Source organism: Epinephelus lanceolatus, chromosome 14, assembly GCF_041903045.1.
Source record: "Epinephelus lanceolatus isolate andai-2023 chromosome 14, ASM4190304v1, whole genome shotgun sequence".
Classification (NCBI taxonomy): Eukaryota; Metazoa; Chordata; class Actinopteri; order Perciformes; family Serranidae; genus Epinephelus; species Epinephelus lanceolatus.
Genome location: NC_135747.1, coordinates 22867962 through 22885078, shown reverse-complemented (window position 1 = coordinate 22885078; position 17117 = coordinate 22867962). Strand labels below are relative to the sequence as shown.

At 39.3% G+C, this 17117-nt stretch overlaps 3 protein-coding genes across 4 annotated transcripts; 1 reads left to right on the top strand and 2 right to left on the bottom strand.

The window, feature by feature from the left end:
• Positions 1-374: 374 nt before the first annotated feature.
• On the bottom strand, positions 375-1964 carry LOC117251650 (glucose-6-phosphatase 2-like). The gene is made up of 5 exons (XM_033618139.2): positions 1707-1964; positions 1518-1627; positions 1312-1426; positions 1110-1231; positions 375-1012 (listed from the first exon to the last, which is right to left on the bottom strand). The coding sequence occupies exons 1-5, from the start codon at positions 1922-1924 to the stop codon at positions 501-503; spliced, it is 1077 nt and encodes a 358-aa protein (XP_033474030.1). The 5' UTR covers positions 1925-1964; the 3' UTR covers positions 375-500.
• Positions 1965-2763: 799 nt separating this feature from the next.
• Positions 2764-8404, top strand: spc25 (SPC25 component of NDC80 kinetochore complex). Its single transcript, XM_033612570.2, has 7 exons — positions 2764-2863; positions 4830-4992; positions 5118-5183; positions 5464-5610; positions 5725-5850; positions 6040-6138; positions 6858-8404. The coding sequence occupies exons 2-7, from the start codon at positions 4842-4844 to the stop codon at positions 6980-6982; spliced, it is 714 nt and encodes a 237-aa protein (XP_033468461.1). The 5' UTR covers positions 2764-2863; positions 4830-4841; the 3' UTR covers positions 6983-8404.
• nostrin (nitric oxide synthase trafficking) lies at positions 7583-15815 on the bottom strand. 2 transcript variants are annotated; one of them, XM_033612549.2, is made up of 16 exons: positions 15720-15815; positions 15452-15537; positions 15272-15355; positions 14995-15057; positions 14818-14899; positions 14667-14729; positions 12647-12745; positions 12400-12525; positions 11801-11899; positions 11591-11716; positions 10994-11102; positions 10742-10830; positions 10503-10628; positions 8413-8668; positions 8235-8327; positions 7583-8147 (listed from the first exon to the last, which is right to left on the bottom strand). In XM_033612549.2, exons 1-16 carry the CDS (start codon positions 15813-15815, stop codon positions 8011-8013), a joined length of 1734 nt encoding a protein of 577 aa, XP_033468440.2. In that variant the 3' UTR covers positions 7583-8010. The 2 variants fall into 2 exon arrangements, with proteins under 2 accessions (XP_033468440.2, XP_033468449.1); XM_033612558.1 differs by having other exon boundaries at positions 15667-15737.
• Between the last annotated feature and the right edge of the window lie 1302 nt (positions 15816-17117).

The following is a 17117-nucleotide window of genomic DNA, read 5'->3' as shown; positions in this document are numbered from 1 at the left end:
TGGAGAGATGGGAAAAGTAAGCACTGATTTTCAAGAAAACCTGATAAAAAGAAAACTATTTTGTCTTTGAGAGCTATTTCAAGGTGAGGTGGCCTTGTTTCCTAGAGTAAAAAAATATTGCTTTGCTCATTGCTCCTGCTGTGTATTTGTTGTGGAAAAAAGTGAATAAAAGTAATGCAATATAACATTTCAAACTATTTAATAATAAAACTCTGACTTCAAAATTGCTGAAAATCTGTTTTATCCGAAAGAATCACTCAAATCGTGTCATCAGTGCTTCACATATACACTCAGGCCACACAGGTCATAGTTTACTATTTCATCACATAATGTTAGACCACATAAAAACTTATTATACAACATATATTGCATTTTGAGTGCTTATGTGCAATAACTGTGAAAAACAGTCTGACAGGTGGCGTATCCGCCCATTTGACGTTTTCATGCTAAATCAAAAGTAATGAGAACAATGTCACAAAACTTCCCAGTTCCTCAATAATCTAAGCCAACTTCCTGTCCTCATCTCCAATCAGCAAATGAACACAGTAGGGAATGACAGCAACCACACCGAGAGGAACTAAAGCGCTCTTACAAAATGACAAAATGTAAAACAGAACCTCAGTATGAGTGGGTATTTTGATAAAATCATACAGCTTCAGAGTTGTGAGAGTTGCTGTCACACACATGAGTTTGAATCTGATTTTGTAGCCGTTCTTCCCCTTACAGCTCTGAAAAAACATCTGAGAGTTCACCGCCAGGCCCAGACCAAATAGGGCTCCCAGGTTTCTCACCAGACCAGCAAACGGTGTGGTGTCGAGATGGATCCAATCTTGGTTAGCACACCACTTCTTTGCTTTATCAACTGACCACAAGGGATCAATGTCCGTCAATTTGAGGAGCAGATAAAAGCAAATAGCTGAAGTGAAAAGACAAAAATTGGTCCGGAGGTACACTTTCATGCTTGCATTGTAGACTGAGGGGATGTGATCAAATGCCTTGGCAACCAACATACCTACACATAGTAGAAAAAACAGAATGACTAATGTTAACACTATGGCATAAAACACATAATTAATTCAGGGAATTTGTGACAGGAAGTAGAAACTCACCAGCAACAACGCCGAGGATAACCTGATGTGGGAAATGTGTTGCGACAAAAACCCTGGAGATGCAAACGCTTATCTGAATGACCCAAAAAGCCATCCACAGACACGACCTCAGAAGACGAAACCTGCAAGGATGGAATAATTACACACGACCAGTAATAATGAAATCACTGATGTAATGGTGTGATACAAAATAACTACCCACCTTTGGAAACTCTGTTCTGAAGCGACAGTGGAGGAAGGCCTGATGAAGTTGAGAGCAGAGGTGATCATCACATACCAAACACATGCTGAACCCATGGCATGACCAGATGGACTTCCTGTGAAAGAAAACATCAAAGAACAAGCTTGCCAGTGCTGTAATGTTGTACTTTTAATGGATTCATTAAAATTTACTGCATACATGCTAACCTGGCCCTGTTTCACACGTGATGTGAAATTGCTCCAAATGTGGGAAAGAATCGTTGTGGTAGATGTGAGTTTCTCGCACCCACCAGTACGGTCGCTGCCCAAACATAATCCTGAAAAACAAGTATTTGATTAGAATTTAAAAATGCACACAATCTTCTGAATATAAATTACTGAGTTGAGTTGGCTTACCATTTGAAAACAAGATTTAACCAGTCCCCGACAACAGCCACCCATATCATCTTGGTGCCCACATCATGACTGAGATGGAACCAGAGGGGGAAATACACTGAGAAAATATTGCGAGGGTCTCCCACAGTTGACATGAAGTTGAGGAAATCGTGGTATTCCCTATAGTTGTTCTGGAGGTGCTGTATAACCAGCACCCCACTGCTGTAGACAAAGTCCATCTGAGGCTCCCTGTCTGTGTGTCTGTGTGTAACAGCTGCTTTTTCAGCACCAGTCAAAGCACCATGAAACCCTTCCACTTTGACGATAGCTTTATATCTCAACGTGGCATCATAAATCATTCAACAGAGCCATGGCAACAACATCAAGCTCTTCAGTTTGACCCCACAAGGAATAAAATAATGTGTTCCTACGTCGTGAGAGCTCAGCATTTTGAGAGGTGTTACAAAAACTGTTTACACCACTGACTGTGTTTCACAGACCATTGCTTTTAAGGCTGTTACATATTAGCCATTGTACACACTAAAAGGGACAGTGCCCCTCGTAACCCCCTGGATCCTTTCAGCCTCATTAATATTCCCTTTCTCGGTGAACGTGGCAACAAAATGTGCTTCCCATAATACTGGATCTGAAAAACACAGTCCATCTGGCATCCAGTTAGGCATATACTCAGTGAATTTATCATCACTGTGTTTTCTTCCCATTTTAAATCCACAGTCACTGTTGTAAGAGCACTTGCACATAAAAAAATGGCAATGATAATATTTTGACATACAGCAGCCTATTTTGAACTTGATGTTTGGGAGTCTGGGCCCACTTGAACTTCCTCAGTTTCACCACAAGGTGGTATAAAATCACAATTAAAAACATAAAAATGCATTGTGGGAAATTCTAAGCGCTCTTCACTATATTAAAAGCTTAACACGAAATAACATAATCATACAGTAGCCACGTTTTCTGTTCGGGTGCATTAACACAAAACACTTAATTGTAAAAACTGTTATTCATCTGATTTGTAGGCGGAAGTAAAACAAGAGAAAACGTCATTTCCGGTGTTCAGTCCCCGCCTCCTGTATACAGACCGCGGATTTTTGAAAATAACGACAGTTTCAGTAACAAGACGTAGCGTCATATTAAAAAGATTGACGGCCACACATCATGTGAGTAATTTTATTGCGTCCACATTTAAATTAAGTAGCTAATTCAATGTAATTCCGTACACAAATCACCCTAGTTTAATTTCATATCTAAGTGACGTGAGCTCTGGACAAGCTAAGGCTAACTAACGGCTAATGTTTTCCAGCTAACGTTAGCAGCTAATGTAGCCACTTGGGCTGACAACATAGTGTTCACCACTCACAGTCGGGTTGGGTGTTAACTGTCAAGTTAGTCAGTAATGTTCAACAGGGAGATAATAACGTTAACCCCGTTTGTGAGCTCGGTAACGGAGTCCGTTAACGGTAACGTCACACGTCAACTTGGACGGACGTCAGTTGCTCGCACTGTTCTATTATTAGCTTTAACGTAACTGACGATTAACAACAGTCATTGTCATAGAGATGTTTTCTGTAATTAACACTGGTAACACTTGCCAAGGAAACTATAAAATGTCATTTTTATATTGTCTGGAAATCAACTGTCGCTTTATTTGAACAAAACAAGGCATAGATCACATTCTCCATGTACAAGTCACATCAGTTAAGAGAGATAACTTAAATTATATAAAAAAAGTTGAGTAAAAAGGGTCAAATGAAACGAAATAAAATAGTATAAGTAATAGTAATGGCTAATCTCACAGCATTGGATGGAGAAAGATATTTGGTTAGTAACCCATCTTATTAATGGTCAGGGTGACTGAATATTATATGAAAACTTCTGTCCAAAATATGACATGGCTTGCACACATGCTCAGTTTTAGTAATTAACGCAATCCCTGTTTCAGACAGAATATTATACCTTAACATATGTGAACAGTCTTGCATGATTTTCTGGCTGAGAAAACTTTTAAAAATGTGTACACCATCACCCAGCTAAAATACTGTATCCAATACAATCAAACAGAATCTCCATCTTCAACTATATTCTGAGGCAGACATTAAAAAATAGAGATCCAACTATAGTACTTATCTGGTAAGATGAAAGACACATGACGTTTACTTCAATATTCTGAATTAAAATTGTCCATCCTATAAAAGGAATACTGAGATTTAATATTGATCACAATCATTGTGACTTTTGTGATACTGAAACTGAAACTACTGATCATCTGTATTTCCTTTGTATATACTGTGGCATCCTGGGAGCATTTGCAGGACTGCTTTTTAACCAAAATCCAACTACTGGCACCTCTAACAAGAGAAAATATTGTGTCAGCTATTAATATGAAGGACAGTGAGAATGACATTAAACATCTTGATACTCCTGGCAAAATGTTTCATTTACACATCCAAATGGAAGCAAACAAAACCTCTTTTCTTAGTTTTTAGAAGGGGCCCTTTGGACTATTACCTCAGTGCTTTCAGACTAATGAAAGTCTTTCATGAGTGCTGATGCTGAACCAAAAATATTTGAGGACCTCTTGAGTAACTACTGCAAAGTACGAACTACTGCTTAGCATATTGAAGTTGAAGCTGCTTATGTTCTTTGAAAGTCTGCCAAAACAATCTCAACTCAAGGTTAATTCATTTTAAATAATTTGTATCCCACTTTACTTCATTTATATCCCGAGCTGTCAACCGTGTAGGCCTGCCTTGCAGGTGTGACGTTACTGTGCAGCAGTAGGAGGACATATTGATTTGTGCCATGGGCTACCTTTTATTTTTACTGCTGAAATTACCATAGGTGGCTGGTGCCCTCCTCTTAATATAATAGTATTATTTACAGTAGGTGAGCGGCATATCATCAGTTTCAGGGCATTGCACTTTGGCTGATCTCTGTTTTCTTTAACCTCAACTTACCCTGAAGGAAATTTAGTTTGCAGCAAGAATACACCAATGGCATTAACAGCTACAATCTATAGTCAAAAACATGCAACTAATATAAAATATGTTTTTTAAAAAGTGTATTACAAGATGAGGATGTTTGTGCACATGATGAGCATTGTGCTGTCTGTTGCTTTTATTGCAGATTGTGAACATCATGTCTTCCATTACCGATCCAAACATGAGTATCAGGTTCACCAGTGCGATGGAGGAGATCCACAACAAACAGCTTAAAACATATGGGGAGATAATTGACGTGACTACAGAGCTGTGCCAGTCCCACAGACAGTTTGTGAAGTCGGCACTTGGTATGTTTGAGATATTGTATATTAGGTTTCCCCTTTGTTGTTGCCTCGGCAATAACTACTGCTTCTTGGGTCCATATTAAAATAAAATCAGGCTGTCTTTAACAAGTTTTTTCCTTTTTGTGCAGATACATGTTTAAAGAAATGTAAGGACGATGAGATTCTGTTTGACACAATACAGACGTTCAGAAGAGGTGAGTTTATGCATTAGGCCACAAAAGCAGTGTGTCCGTTCCATTCGTGTTAGTCATATGCTCAGTTGTGTGTGTTAAGTATGTTTACAAGATTGTTGAAGTTACTGATACTGGCCCTATGCCCTCTGTATTTTTGTTCTGTTTTCATGGCTGAATTATTCCTCATTTTCTGATACAGACTATGGGCCCATACTTGTTTGAGACAATATGTAATGCCACTTCCGAGGCATCATTGTTTATGTGAAAGTGTACTTGGAGTGATGCAATGTTTTTCCCCCAGACTTGGAACAGAAAAATGCATCTTTGAAAGGCAAACAGCATGCCATTTCTGAAATGATATCTGAGATTCAGCACAAGGAGATGCAGAAAGACGACATCATCCAGAAGATAGAGAAACTTAAAGAAGAACAAGTCAAGAGAAAAGAGTGTAAGTTTCAACTTGAAAATGAAGTGAAATGTATGGTGTGGATCACAGAATGTAATTTGTGACTGTAGCATGCAGTCATTTTAGTAACTGACCCCTGCACTTTTTTCTTTTCAGTGATCGAGTCTCAAAATAAAGCAAACAAACTCAGACTGAGGAATCTTCAGAAAGCCAGAGTTGTCTTTCAGGATCATTTGGGGATGGAGATACGAACAATCTCTGGCAAAACACAAGTGGTTAAAGGTATACCAAACACAATTGGCATTTCCATATCAAGTCCTGTTTATATCATCATCATTGCTTTTATACATTAATAGCAAATACTTCATATAAAGTGATTGTAGCTTGTCGCAGGCAATGCCCCGACTCTCTCTACAGTTAAAGTTACTATGGCTTTAGAATTTACACAATGTGTTTATTGTCTTCGTAAAGGTGGAAAGCTGCAGTTTGTTTTCCGGAATATCAGCCCTTCAGATCTGGACAGCGCCTACGTTGTCACAATGGGGATTACAGAAGACAGATCATACCAGAGTAAGTTACACACACACACACACACACACACACACACACACACACACACACTGTACATCAGAAAACCTACTGTTGTATAAAAATGTTGTGCAGTTTAATGGAATTCTGACTTTGCCTTTATGTAAAAAAACAAGGCTGACAATATTCTATATTTATAAGAAAGAAAGAAAACCAACAATGATCTGATTCTCCTCAAAAGTATTGTCTTTGTAGCCAAATCCTCATATAGGTTATTCCTCTGTGCCATAGTGTCCAGAAACTATTAAAAAACATATAAATGTGCCGTATTGTTGCCCTGGCTGACATGTTCCGTGTTTTCCACAAACATGACTGCTGTAGTTTATTTTGAATGAATCCTACATACACCACCCCTGCCACCAGAAATAGTCCCCTGACAAATGCTGTGTTTACTCCTGTTTGTATAATATTTGTCTAAAACTACATTTCTCAGCTGTTACAGGAAATTACTTAAAAATAAAACTATATTTTTATAAGCATGTCCTAAACATCTGGTGTTTCACTAGGAAGTATGGACATGGGCGTCAGTGCCACAGACAGAGAGAGAGATTTAAAAAGTATCGAGAGACAGGATAATGCACTGGTGGTTTTGGTCTTTTGTGGGATTTGTAGACAATAATAAAAAATATGAAATATCACCTGTCTTATCTTGCAATAGCCTGTGTAAACGTCTTCTATAATGAAGTTTCCAATTTCTACAGTTGTGTCAAGTGATCCTGTGCTCGAGTGTTTGCCAGCCTTGGAGAGACAGCTTCAAGAGACCAATAACTTAGCTGCATTCCTGGCAAATATCAGGAAGGAGTTTATCTCTCAGGCACGCGGCTAAGATTGGAGGAATGGGAGAATAAAATGCCATGCAGTGAAGTTGTTGCTGCAATGTGGATACTGTAAATATGAAGCTAAATGATACTCTTATCCATGTATTAAATAAAGGATTTTTCACTTAGAATCAGATTGCCTCAGATCCTTTTAACTCTGCCAACAAATACAAGTGAGCTTGACCATTATAACCATATATATTATATTTCAATTCTTACTCGACTGTTTGTCCTATCCTTAAAAAGCACTGATTTTTTACGTCAAACATCACCAACATCATGTCTTTTGACCCAGTAAAGCACTCCTCATTTATTCATTACTGATAGATATGGATTTAATATGCATTTTTGTATAAAATAAGTTAAAAGCTCGATAAAAATCTGGACTTGTTAATACATAAATACTTTTACTAATTTTATGCACAAGTGTCTGAGCATGGTCGTGTTGCAGTTTTGAGGAAACTGTTTATCTGGCATAATTTCAAACCCCGGAGTTTGGCCTTGAGAGAACAGGTGTTCACGAGTAAATGTCTCTAAATCCTGAAAAATTCACCAGTTTACTGTAGATGCTCTTCAGAAGTAAAGATGAATAAAATAATTGGTCATGATTCATGTAAATGGTGAACAGTTTAATTTTCTCATGTCATTACCCAGATTAAAGTAGGTGGAGATAAGCATAGTTTCATTTCCCTGGGCTTCATTTTCACTTACGTTCATTATAATCTATTAAAATACAACTTCATTTGTTTTTCTGTACACAGTGTAGCATAAATAAAAACAATGGGTATAAAAAATCACAGTGTCAAAAAAACTTCAGGGAAAGCAGTGACAAAAATCAGATCTAGGAGAACATGTATTATTAAACTGCATACTTTTGTTTTTATTAACCATTTTAAAGCTATGCATATCATCAGTCAGTACACTACAGTAGTTGTAGGTGGTACAAGGCTCCTAGTTGTTGCCACTGATTTTTTGGCAGAAGTGAATCTCTTTGATTCAGGATGAGTTTTGTTCATTTGGTGGTGAGTTAAGTCGCTCAGGCATCAGATGATTTGACGCTGCCTAACACAGGCAGCTCCTCAACGTAGGCTGATGGGAAATGGCCTGTCTTCCCATTAAGTTTGCCAAACCACCAACCATTATCCTCCTTTCCATAAATGTCTAGCAGATCTCCTGTGAAACAAAAAATCCAGTCATTTTTATTAGATTAGTTATAAACCTCATCTGTTTTGGATAATCTACACTTGAGTAGCCACTTACCTTCTGTCAATGCCAATTCATCGTCCTGTTCAGGTGTGAAACTGTACAAGGCCTTGCATTTTCCTATACTGCCCAGCTGTGATGTTGTTTGACCTGTTCAATATTAATGTTTTTCATTCTTTAATTACAGATGTGCTGAACAGAAATAAATATTTGTGTTACTCTGCAAATGTATTACCTTGTTCTTTGTCATCATCAGTGTGAGACAGGGCTCCGTTAACGATGCTGACACACTCTGCAGCTGCAGTTTCATGTGTTACAGCTGTGGAAGTGACTTGGTCGGTGGGACTTGGTAAAGCCTCCACAGACTGCTGCGTCCCAAACTGAGAGGGCCCTTTGTAAATGATTGAAGCTCTCAGTGATCGTCGGGATCTATATGGAGCCCTCCTGAGTTTGACTGGACGAGTCAGTTGAACAATGCTGTGCTCACAGTCCTTAAACAGACAAATAGTTTGGGTTACATAATATACTTGTAAATCCTAAATGCACGTTAAGGGTGTTTTCACGTAAAGCCTGTTCGAAACAAACCAAACTCGGTCCTCTTAAAGTGCACCAAAAAGTGGACTAACAGAAAAGGGACTGTTTTTTTTTTTTGCGTGTGTTCATATCCAGAAATAAGTTGTATCTTCCGTGGACCAAACTACCTCTCGTCCTACGTCCTTGCAAGCATTACAGGCTGACATGGCTTCGTCTGTTTTTTCAAGCATCCCAGTGCAACAGATATGTGCAAAAAATGCTGAGTCACTGCTCTGAGTTCGTTTTGAGGGCTGAAAAGGACCAAGTGTTAAAACACCCTTAACCAACACGATGAAAAGGAAAAAAAGGGACCAAGCCTAAACAGTGACAACATAACTGTCTTGCATAATGAATGACAACAATATTCATGTTGTGTAATTAATAGCATTAGATGACCTTCAGTTTAAAATTAAAAACACATTTGAAACATGAAAGGTGGTGTCATTGCAGGGGTACTTGAACTCATCCGACTAAAAAGGTTGGGAATCACATCTGAGACCATTAAAATCACCTACAAGCAACTTCCTTAATTCAGCATAACACATTTACCTGAAAAATATGTAAAGACTGTTTCACTCTGACTAGAAACCTTTTCACCCTATACATTTTATCCAAGGATAATAAGAAATACGCCCCAAATGATCGTTCATATATATATATATCCACTTCGTTTTTCTCGCATGCCTTCACTGTGAACGAAGAATCCAAAAACAGAGAAAGTTTTGGATGAATTGAAGTCTTAGGGGTTTGCCTTTGCCAACAGCAAAACTATATCAAAACATCTGTTTCCCAACTGTGACACAGCTTATGCATTATAATCCAAGTCCCATTTATCCAGCCATGCATTTTAGCTAAAACTTTACTATTTAAAACACTGAACAGTCTCATGCATAGACTAATGGTGCGTCTGGGCAAGCACGTGCATTTGAACTCTGCTGGTGCTGTCCCTTGAAATCATGATTCCCAGCTCGTTCATTGGCCAGGAGTTCTGCTGTCACCCACGCCTGTTGTTTTCTGGCCAATGAATGAACTGTGAGGTGGGATTTCAATGGAAACCACAAGCAGAATTCAAACGCACGCCTTTGCTCATGCACGCTACTTGTTCGTTCATGAGACTTGTGTTTTCAATACTAAGGTTTTAGTAAAAATGCGTATGTTTGGAAAGTTCTGAGCCTGCACCTAGGTATATGAAACTTGGATTATTGTTGTGGGAAAATTTGTAAATTAATGGTTTGCTGTAGTGTGGCACGATGGTGCAGTGGTTAGTACAGGCACCTCACAACTGAATGGTTTATAATCTGCTGCCCAGCCATGGCTCTGGGGCATGGAATTGGCATGTTCTCTCTGTGTCAGCGTGGCATGAATGGTTGTCTGCCTCTATGTGTCAGCCCTGTGATAGTCTGGCAACCTGTTCAGAGTGGGATCAGCTGGGACAGGCTCCTCTCGACCTCGTACCAGAATTAGCAGTTATGGCTAATGAATGTTTTGTTTTTTTGGATTCTTTGTTCATTGTTCAGGCATGTGAGAAAAACATACTTTTCTTCCCGAATTCAATATGACACAAGGTTATTAATTGTGTACCAATCGTCACTGAGATGCACCTGTGAAATATGTTAAGGAAGAGTTTAATTCTGTTTTCCCTGTTTCCCATTCAAACCAATGACATTACAATTGGGAACTTTCCTTTAACGAACAGGCTTCCATTACCCCAGAACATACCTCATGTCCTCAAGATGATGCATTAAGTCTTACCTTATCTTTCCATTTTACAATGCTGTCACAAAATCGGTGAAAGGACTTGGGTCCCCCCTCTATTTCAGACAGTGATGCAGAGAGTTTGTAGTGAGTGGCCTCGAGAAGATCCAGTTTTAGAGTACACTACAAGTAAAAAGGCGGCCGCATTAATGAAATCTGATTCATGATGAGTTTAACTCAACACCCATCTGTACACATCAATATTCATCCACTCTACACAGGCTGTAAATGTTTACCTCATCGATCTGCTGCTCAGTTTCCTCGAGGTTCTTTTGGTTTGAGAAAGATGGATTTTCAGAATATGTTCTCATCAGTTTTTCAATTCCTGAAACAAAATGTTGAAGGTGACTTAGAAACAAGAACGAATGACCTCACATGGGACTCTGCATTATGATTCAGAGTTGGACTGAAAGACCATTTTTCCGCCTCCATCATATTATATTTTGTGATTTTAATGCATTATTTAATGGATAATGTGCTGAACTTGCCTTCTCGATCATTCTTTGTTTTTGTAATGCTTTCCTCCAGGCGCTGGAGTTTGAGTTTAATGGCCTCTTTTCTTCGGTCTTTGGCCATTAATGATTTGCTGTCCTCCTCCTGGTGTGTCCAGATCACAGATCACACATCAGTTACTATGATGGTCTTGGTTAAAATCTAATATTGATGCTGTTTTGTGCCGAGGCTACGAGGTTTTTTTGTGCTGTATTTGCCAGACATTTTTACAAACCATGCTATCGTCACTACTGCACGGTACTCTGCACAAACAGTATATTACCTTTAATTGAATCAGGTAAATCCAATTGAGATTACTGTCCTATTTTCAAGAGACCTGACTACAACCTAACAGCTGCATAATTTAAAATTAACAAAACAGTAAATAACCATTAGAGCACACTTAAAAACAACCTTCATGTGAGCCCTGTCACAAAATTATAAGTGCATCTTCATTTCTGTGGCTTCGACGCCCCCATCAAAAGAAACCCCCTGCAGAAATGACTGGGCGTGTCTTTGAATGGGTGAGTCACTGAATGAGTCTGTGGCCTGCAGACAAGCCTTCTCAGAGCAAAAAAAAAAAGCAGACTTACAAAATAATCAGCCATCAGAAACTCAGTTTTGTGATCATCAGCGGTGATGCTGTTTTCCTCCACCAGAGTTTGTATGTCTTTATCCATGTCTGCCCTTTGGACAGTCTGTTCTATCTGTCTTTGGCCCTGGAAGAGGCAGATATTCGTTATAATACCCATCAAGGAATTTAGTGCAAATGTATGAGCAGGATGGAGGTAAAGATGTCTTACATGTTTGAGAGTCTGTCCAAAGCTGGACATGTGGAGGTTGTATCGATTCAGAGTATTGCACAGAACTTCAATTCGCTGTTTCTCCAGCTCCTGTATGATCTGAAAAAGCAGAACATATTGCACTTTAATGTGTTGTATGCAGCACATTCAATCATCCTTTACTCTGTGCGGCATGTAATACCCTAACATATCACCTCCTGCTAGTGGATTGTCATCTAAACCTGGGGTAGATTTAAGTACAAGCACGGATAACAAGGTCATAGTGACTGGAAAGATTGCACAGTAACCAAAAGCTACCATTCATGGCTGCACGCTGTGTGTATCTCAGAGAAAACAGCGTGAAATAAGCTGCAGAATAAACTGGCTGTGCTGTGCTGTGGTAATTTGGTGCTCCAAACAGAGTTCTTGGGTGGTAGACTGACCCAGTGCTTATGGAGCATTTTCTGCAACCCAAAGCTCACCAGTTCAAACTCTTAACACAAATGAGGTGTGCTTGAGCAAGACACTGAACCTACCTGTTCACCCACAAAAAGCCTCTCTGGGTAAGGTGAACAGCTAAGTGCCTGCAGTATGAAAAGCAGGAGAGCATTTTTCCGCACCTGGTAGCAGTTTTTCAGTGTGTTTTCCCACTTGAGTCTCATCTGATGCCCCTCCATGTTAATATTAAAGTACTCCTCATCCACCCGCGCCTGCATCTCTGCTGACTTAGTCAGCCTGTTCAGCATCTGTAGTCAAGAATAGGGGGAAAAAAATTCAGTGTTGGCACATTTTCCAGCAAGCATTCTCTCCCAGATGATGGGAATATATGTGGTGGTGAAAAACTGGTTTGGTAACCATATACTGAACCTTTTGTTTTTCTTTTTCTGTGCAAATTTGTCTGTTGTTTTCAACAAAGTTGAACAAAGCCTCATGCTCTCTTGTTAGTCCATTTAATTTCTTCTTTATCTGATTCAGAAGAGAAAACACATTAAAATATCACTGCTATAACATGATTATACAGGCCTAGGTAAACACTGAATAAGCTTACATTCAGCACTTTGCCATTTTAAATTTGAGCCAGTGTACACACAGGTGTGGCAAGGTTATCAAATGTTTCTTTTGCTTCTGTTTTTTGCGCTTTAATCACTACTATAAATGTAGCCAGTAGCTTGCTATCACTATCCTCATTTATATTTTAAGAAGCTACAAATTATTTTCAGCCACAAAATAAGCCTAAAAAAGCTGGAAATCAGAACGGAAGTACAGAGAGTTGTTGCATAGAGATGATATCTAGTTGCATCGGTGTGAACTGGCAGGTTCTTAGTATATTGCAGAACTACACATTGCAAGCAGCTGCCTGTTTCAACTCGTTGTGTCACAAATCTTTGGTCTGAACTGGGCTTTAGTCTTGTCAACCTTAAATTTGTGAAGAAAACATTGTTCTTCTCGCAGGCCTCCGCAGAAAACTGCAAACGTATTGATTTATTGATTGATTGGCGACCAGTTTAAAAGCAGGAAATCTATATCCAAATGTGTATTAAAAAAACTATTACACAACTTGTTCAGTATAATCCATGTTACATTTATCCAGTTGTATGCTCAGTACTTCCAAAACACATGCATTTTCTCCAAAACCTTACTATTTAAACTGAACTGAAAGTGAAACTTATCTGCTCTCCTCAAAGCCAGACTCAAATACTAAGGTTTTTTTTTTGTTTTTTTGTTTTTGCAAAAATTCATGTTTGGGAAGTTCTGAGCATACGACTGGTTAATGAGGCTTGGATTACCCTGCACAAGTTGCATTGGAGTTTGTAATGGATGTTAGTTTTGCAGTTGTCAATTGTTGTCCCCAAACAAACAAAATAAATCAATGTGTTTCCGTGAAGGCATGCAAGCAAAACAAAGCTTTCTTCACAAATTCAAGGTACCACGGCATGACTAACTGATTTATAATTGGTCAAATGTGGGTGTAGTATTCCTTTAATATTTGAGTCATTCCATTTATTCAGTTATTTTAGATACTACTGTAAATTGAAAGGAAGACTTATCATATATTCAGCGTCATACTAGAGTTTGGCCATGTCCTTGAGCCAGTTTACTGTCTCTGTCAAGTATCTATCTGTAGTCACTCACACTACAGCAGGAAACGGCACTTTAAAATAAAAGCTCTATGCCGGAAATTTGCTGTACGTATTTTTAATAATCTTGACATGCTTGCAAGTCACTTGTGGTCCATTCAGAATGAGACCATGACCCACTTTGGGACTGCGACCCACCAGTTGAGAACCACTGGCATAATGCATTCTAACACATTCATACTAGGTTGTAAAAGTTGCCATAAACCTGATGATGTATGATGTATTGTAGCAACTGCAAATGTTTTTTTATCATACTTCATAAATTCAAACATAACACACCCACGATCAATTCACCCATTTTGCAGGACAGGCTGTAAAGCCATACGGACATTATGATGCTGAGCATGGTTGGTTGTAATACTTCCTTAACACTACCAAGATTTTATGGCATGTTGTGCATAGTCATGCATTAGTTGTGACTGAGCACAAACTATTATAATCCTTGAATTTGTAAAGTATTGTGATCCTGCTTTCAATGGCTCATAACTGTTTTAACACACCATTATACATTATTAAAGCTTGTATCAACTCAGTAATGCATTATGCATGTGCTGTAATACATTATGCAGGTATCTATTATACATTATATATAATATAAAGGCTTCACTATAAAGTTTACCATAACAGTCATGCAAACTTTTGGTATGAAGTATTTATGGATGGGCATGCTAATAATAAGTGTCTGTGCAGCAGCTGTGTCATAGCTGACTCATATCTCTGCTATATTTAAACACCTTTCTTCCCTTTACCTTGAGTTGCTCACTCCAATTAGCAGTAACAAGTTTTCCAGTTCTTTCAATGGCACTGTCAAGCTATTAAAGCACAGAAAAGGTCAGACACATATTATGGGTGGAACCTTGGAACAGACAGATACAGGAAGATAAAGAATCAATTCCATACAGGCCTCTTCCTCTTATTATGCTCGTCTAAGACTTGTCGTATTTCCAGAATTGCCTCCTGCTGAAATGCATTTCCTAATGATCTGAAAAAAGAACAACACGCCATATTCAACAACAGATCTCTGGTTTTACTCTGCGGACAGGCACAGTTATGAGGTGAACTCGGGTTGAAAACTACCTGTGGGCATCGGCTCTCGAGTACATCTCATCTGACACATGACACCAGGCGCTGTAGGTGGAACTGAGTGGGGAGCCAGCATGAAAAGGTTAGAGCTGTGGGCTCATTAACTCAACACCTGCCTGTGTTTTGATCACATCTAACTTGCTGGGCACATGTCATATCCCGTGATACCATTATTTCTGTTCGCCTCCAAGCAGTTAGTCCCCGGGAGGAGATCATGTTTAACACAAAACAGACAAAAGACAGAGTTAATTAAAAACACTGCATCACTTACTTGTTTGGCATTTCTTTGGAGGCCCTGATGAGTTTGCCAGCAAGTTTTTGTAGTCCTTTGGCATAGGTATGTTCCAGCTCAGCCCTAGAACAGGAAATGGTTACAGCAAGAGACAAAAACTGAGTCAAACAGTAACTCCGGCTGTCATTAGTCTAAAGGCCATGTCTGTGTTTAATCTACCTTTGCTGAAAAACTGTCATAAGCTCTTTGCAGAAATACTCCCCGTTTTTTGAAAATCTCTTCACATTCTGGTAGAGCTGGTTATACTGAAAGACAGAGAACAAGCCTCCATGAGGTGTTTGCCACAAAGCAGTAATGGCCTGAATCCACTGAGTTCAAACCGATACAAAGTTAGCTGTGAAAACAAATGCACACTGAAATCTTATTTTCTTTACCCAGTGCTTTTCGGAAGTCGACACTGAGCTGGACTTTTCAAAGAAATACTCACAGAGCAGGTGCTGATAGGGTCCTTCATCTTAAGACCGTGGCTGTTTGTTGACTTTGGACCTGGAACTTTGACCACCCTCCTCCCAAAGTCACTCATGCGGAAATCACCTGAGCTTTTGTCAGTGCTCTTTACAAAGGAAAATTCCAGCGATAGGGGAAGAAAAAAGAAAGTACAAATGTAAACTCAAGCTGGCTGGCAACTCAGTGTGCCGCAGATATAAAGATAGGAAAAATATAAACACAAAACAAAGGCCAACACATACACCATTCAACCTGTCAGTGATAGCCAAAAAGGAGTACACTGACTAACTGAGTACCATGCAGCTATAAATGTTGGTAATATGAGGCTTTGGCAACTTGGGAACAGCAATCTGTAAATACAACACTGACATTTAATCACCTTTGAAGCTGATATGGTCTACTTGTTAGCAATCATTTGCTTATTCATGCAACCAGCTGACACAGAGCAACATTAGCATTTATTTGTAGTCACAACATGCGTCACAGTTTTTTCGAAAATCTGCTGTGAAATCAGATATTTCTGGATACACCAATCACAATAACAGCCTGCAAAATCCAGCCACTTTATTAGGTACACCTTGCTAGTACCGATTTGGACCCTCTTTTGCCTTCACAACTGCCTTACTTCTTTGTGGCATAGATTCAACAAGGTGCTGGAAACATTCCTCAGAGATTTTGGTCCATATTGACATGATAGCATCACACAGTTGCTGCAGATTTGTCGGCTGCACATCCATGATGCGAATCTCTATCGTCCCACCACATCCCAAAGGCACTCTACTGGATTGAGATCTGGTGACTGTGGAGGCCATTGGAGTACATTGTCATGTTCAAGAAACCAGTTTGAGATGATTTGAGCTTTGTGACATGGCGCGTTATCCTGCTGGAAGTAGTCATCAGAAGATGGTACACTGTGGTCATAAAGGGATGGACACGGTCAGCAACAATAGTCAGGTAGGCTGTGGTGTTTAAACCATGCTCAGTTGGTACTAAGGGGCCCAAAGTGTGCCAAGAAAATATCTCCCGCACCATTACACCACCACCAACAGCCTGAACCGTTGATACAAGGCAGGATGGATCCATGCTTTCATGTTGTTTACGTCAAATTCTGACCCTACCATCTGAATGCTGCAGCAGAAATCAAGACTCATATTTTTCCAATCTTATATTGTCCAGTTTTGGTGAGCCTGTGTGAACTGTAGCCTCAGTTTCCTGTTGTTAGCTGACAGGAGTGGCACCTGGTGTGGTCTTCTGCTGCTGTAGCCCATCTGCTTCAAGGTTTCACGTGTTGTTGGTTCAGAGATGGTCTTCTGCAGACCTTGGTTGTAACCAGTGGTTATTTGAGTTGCTGTTGCCTTTCTATCATCTTGAACCAGTC

Excerpts from the sequence above, each read along its gene's own strand:
- nostrin (XM_033612549.2), bottom strand. The coding sequence starts at position 15,815 with ATGAGTGACTTTGGGAGGAGGGTGGTCAAAGTTCCAGGTCCAAAGTCA. Across the intron at positions 14,730-14,817 it reads ATAATAAGAGGAAGAGGCCT|CTTGACAGTGCCATTGAAAG; the intron begins GTATGGAATTGA and ends GTGCTTTAATAG. Across the intron at positions 11,103-11,590 it reads TTCTGATGGCTGATTATTTT|GAGGAGGACAGCAAATCATT; the intron begins GTAAGTCTGCTT and ends TGGACACACCAG.
- LOC117251650 (XM_033618139.2), bottom strand. The coding sequence starts at position 1,924 with ATGGACTTTGTCTACAGCAGTGGGGTGCTGGTTATACAGCACCTCCAG. Across the intron at positions 1,427-1,517 it reads CACGTGTGAAACAGGGCCAG|GAAGTCCATCTGGTCATGCC; the intron begins GTTAGCATGTAT and ends TTTCTTTCACAG. Across the intron at positions 1,232-1,311 it reads TCAGAACAGAGTTTCCAAAG|GTTTCGTCTTCTGAGGTCGT; the intron begins GTGGGTAGTTAT and ends CCATCCTTGCAG.
- spc25 (XM_033612570.2), top strand. The coding sequence starts at position 4,842 with ATGTCTTCCATTACCGATCCAAACATGAGTATCAGGTTCACCAGTGCG. Across the intron at positions 4,993-5,117 it reads GTTTGTGAAGTCGGCACTTG|ATACATGTTTAAAGAAATGT; the intron begins GTATGTTTGAGA and ends CTTTTTGTGCAG. Across the intron at positions 5,184-5,463 it reads AATACAGACGTTCAGAAGAG|ACTTGGAACAGAAAAATGCA; the intron begins GTGAGTTTATGC and ends TTTTTCCCCCAG.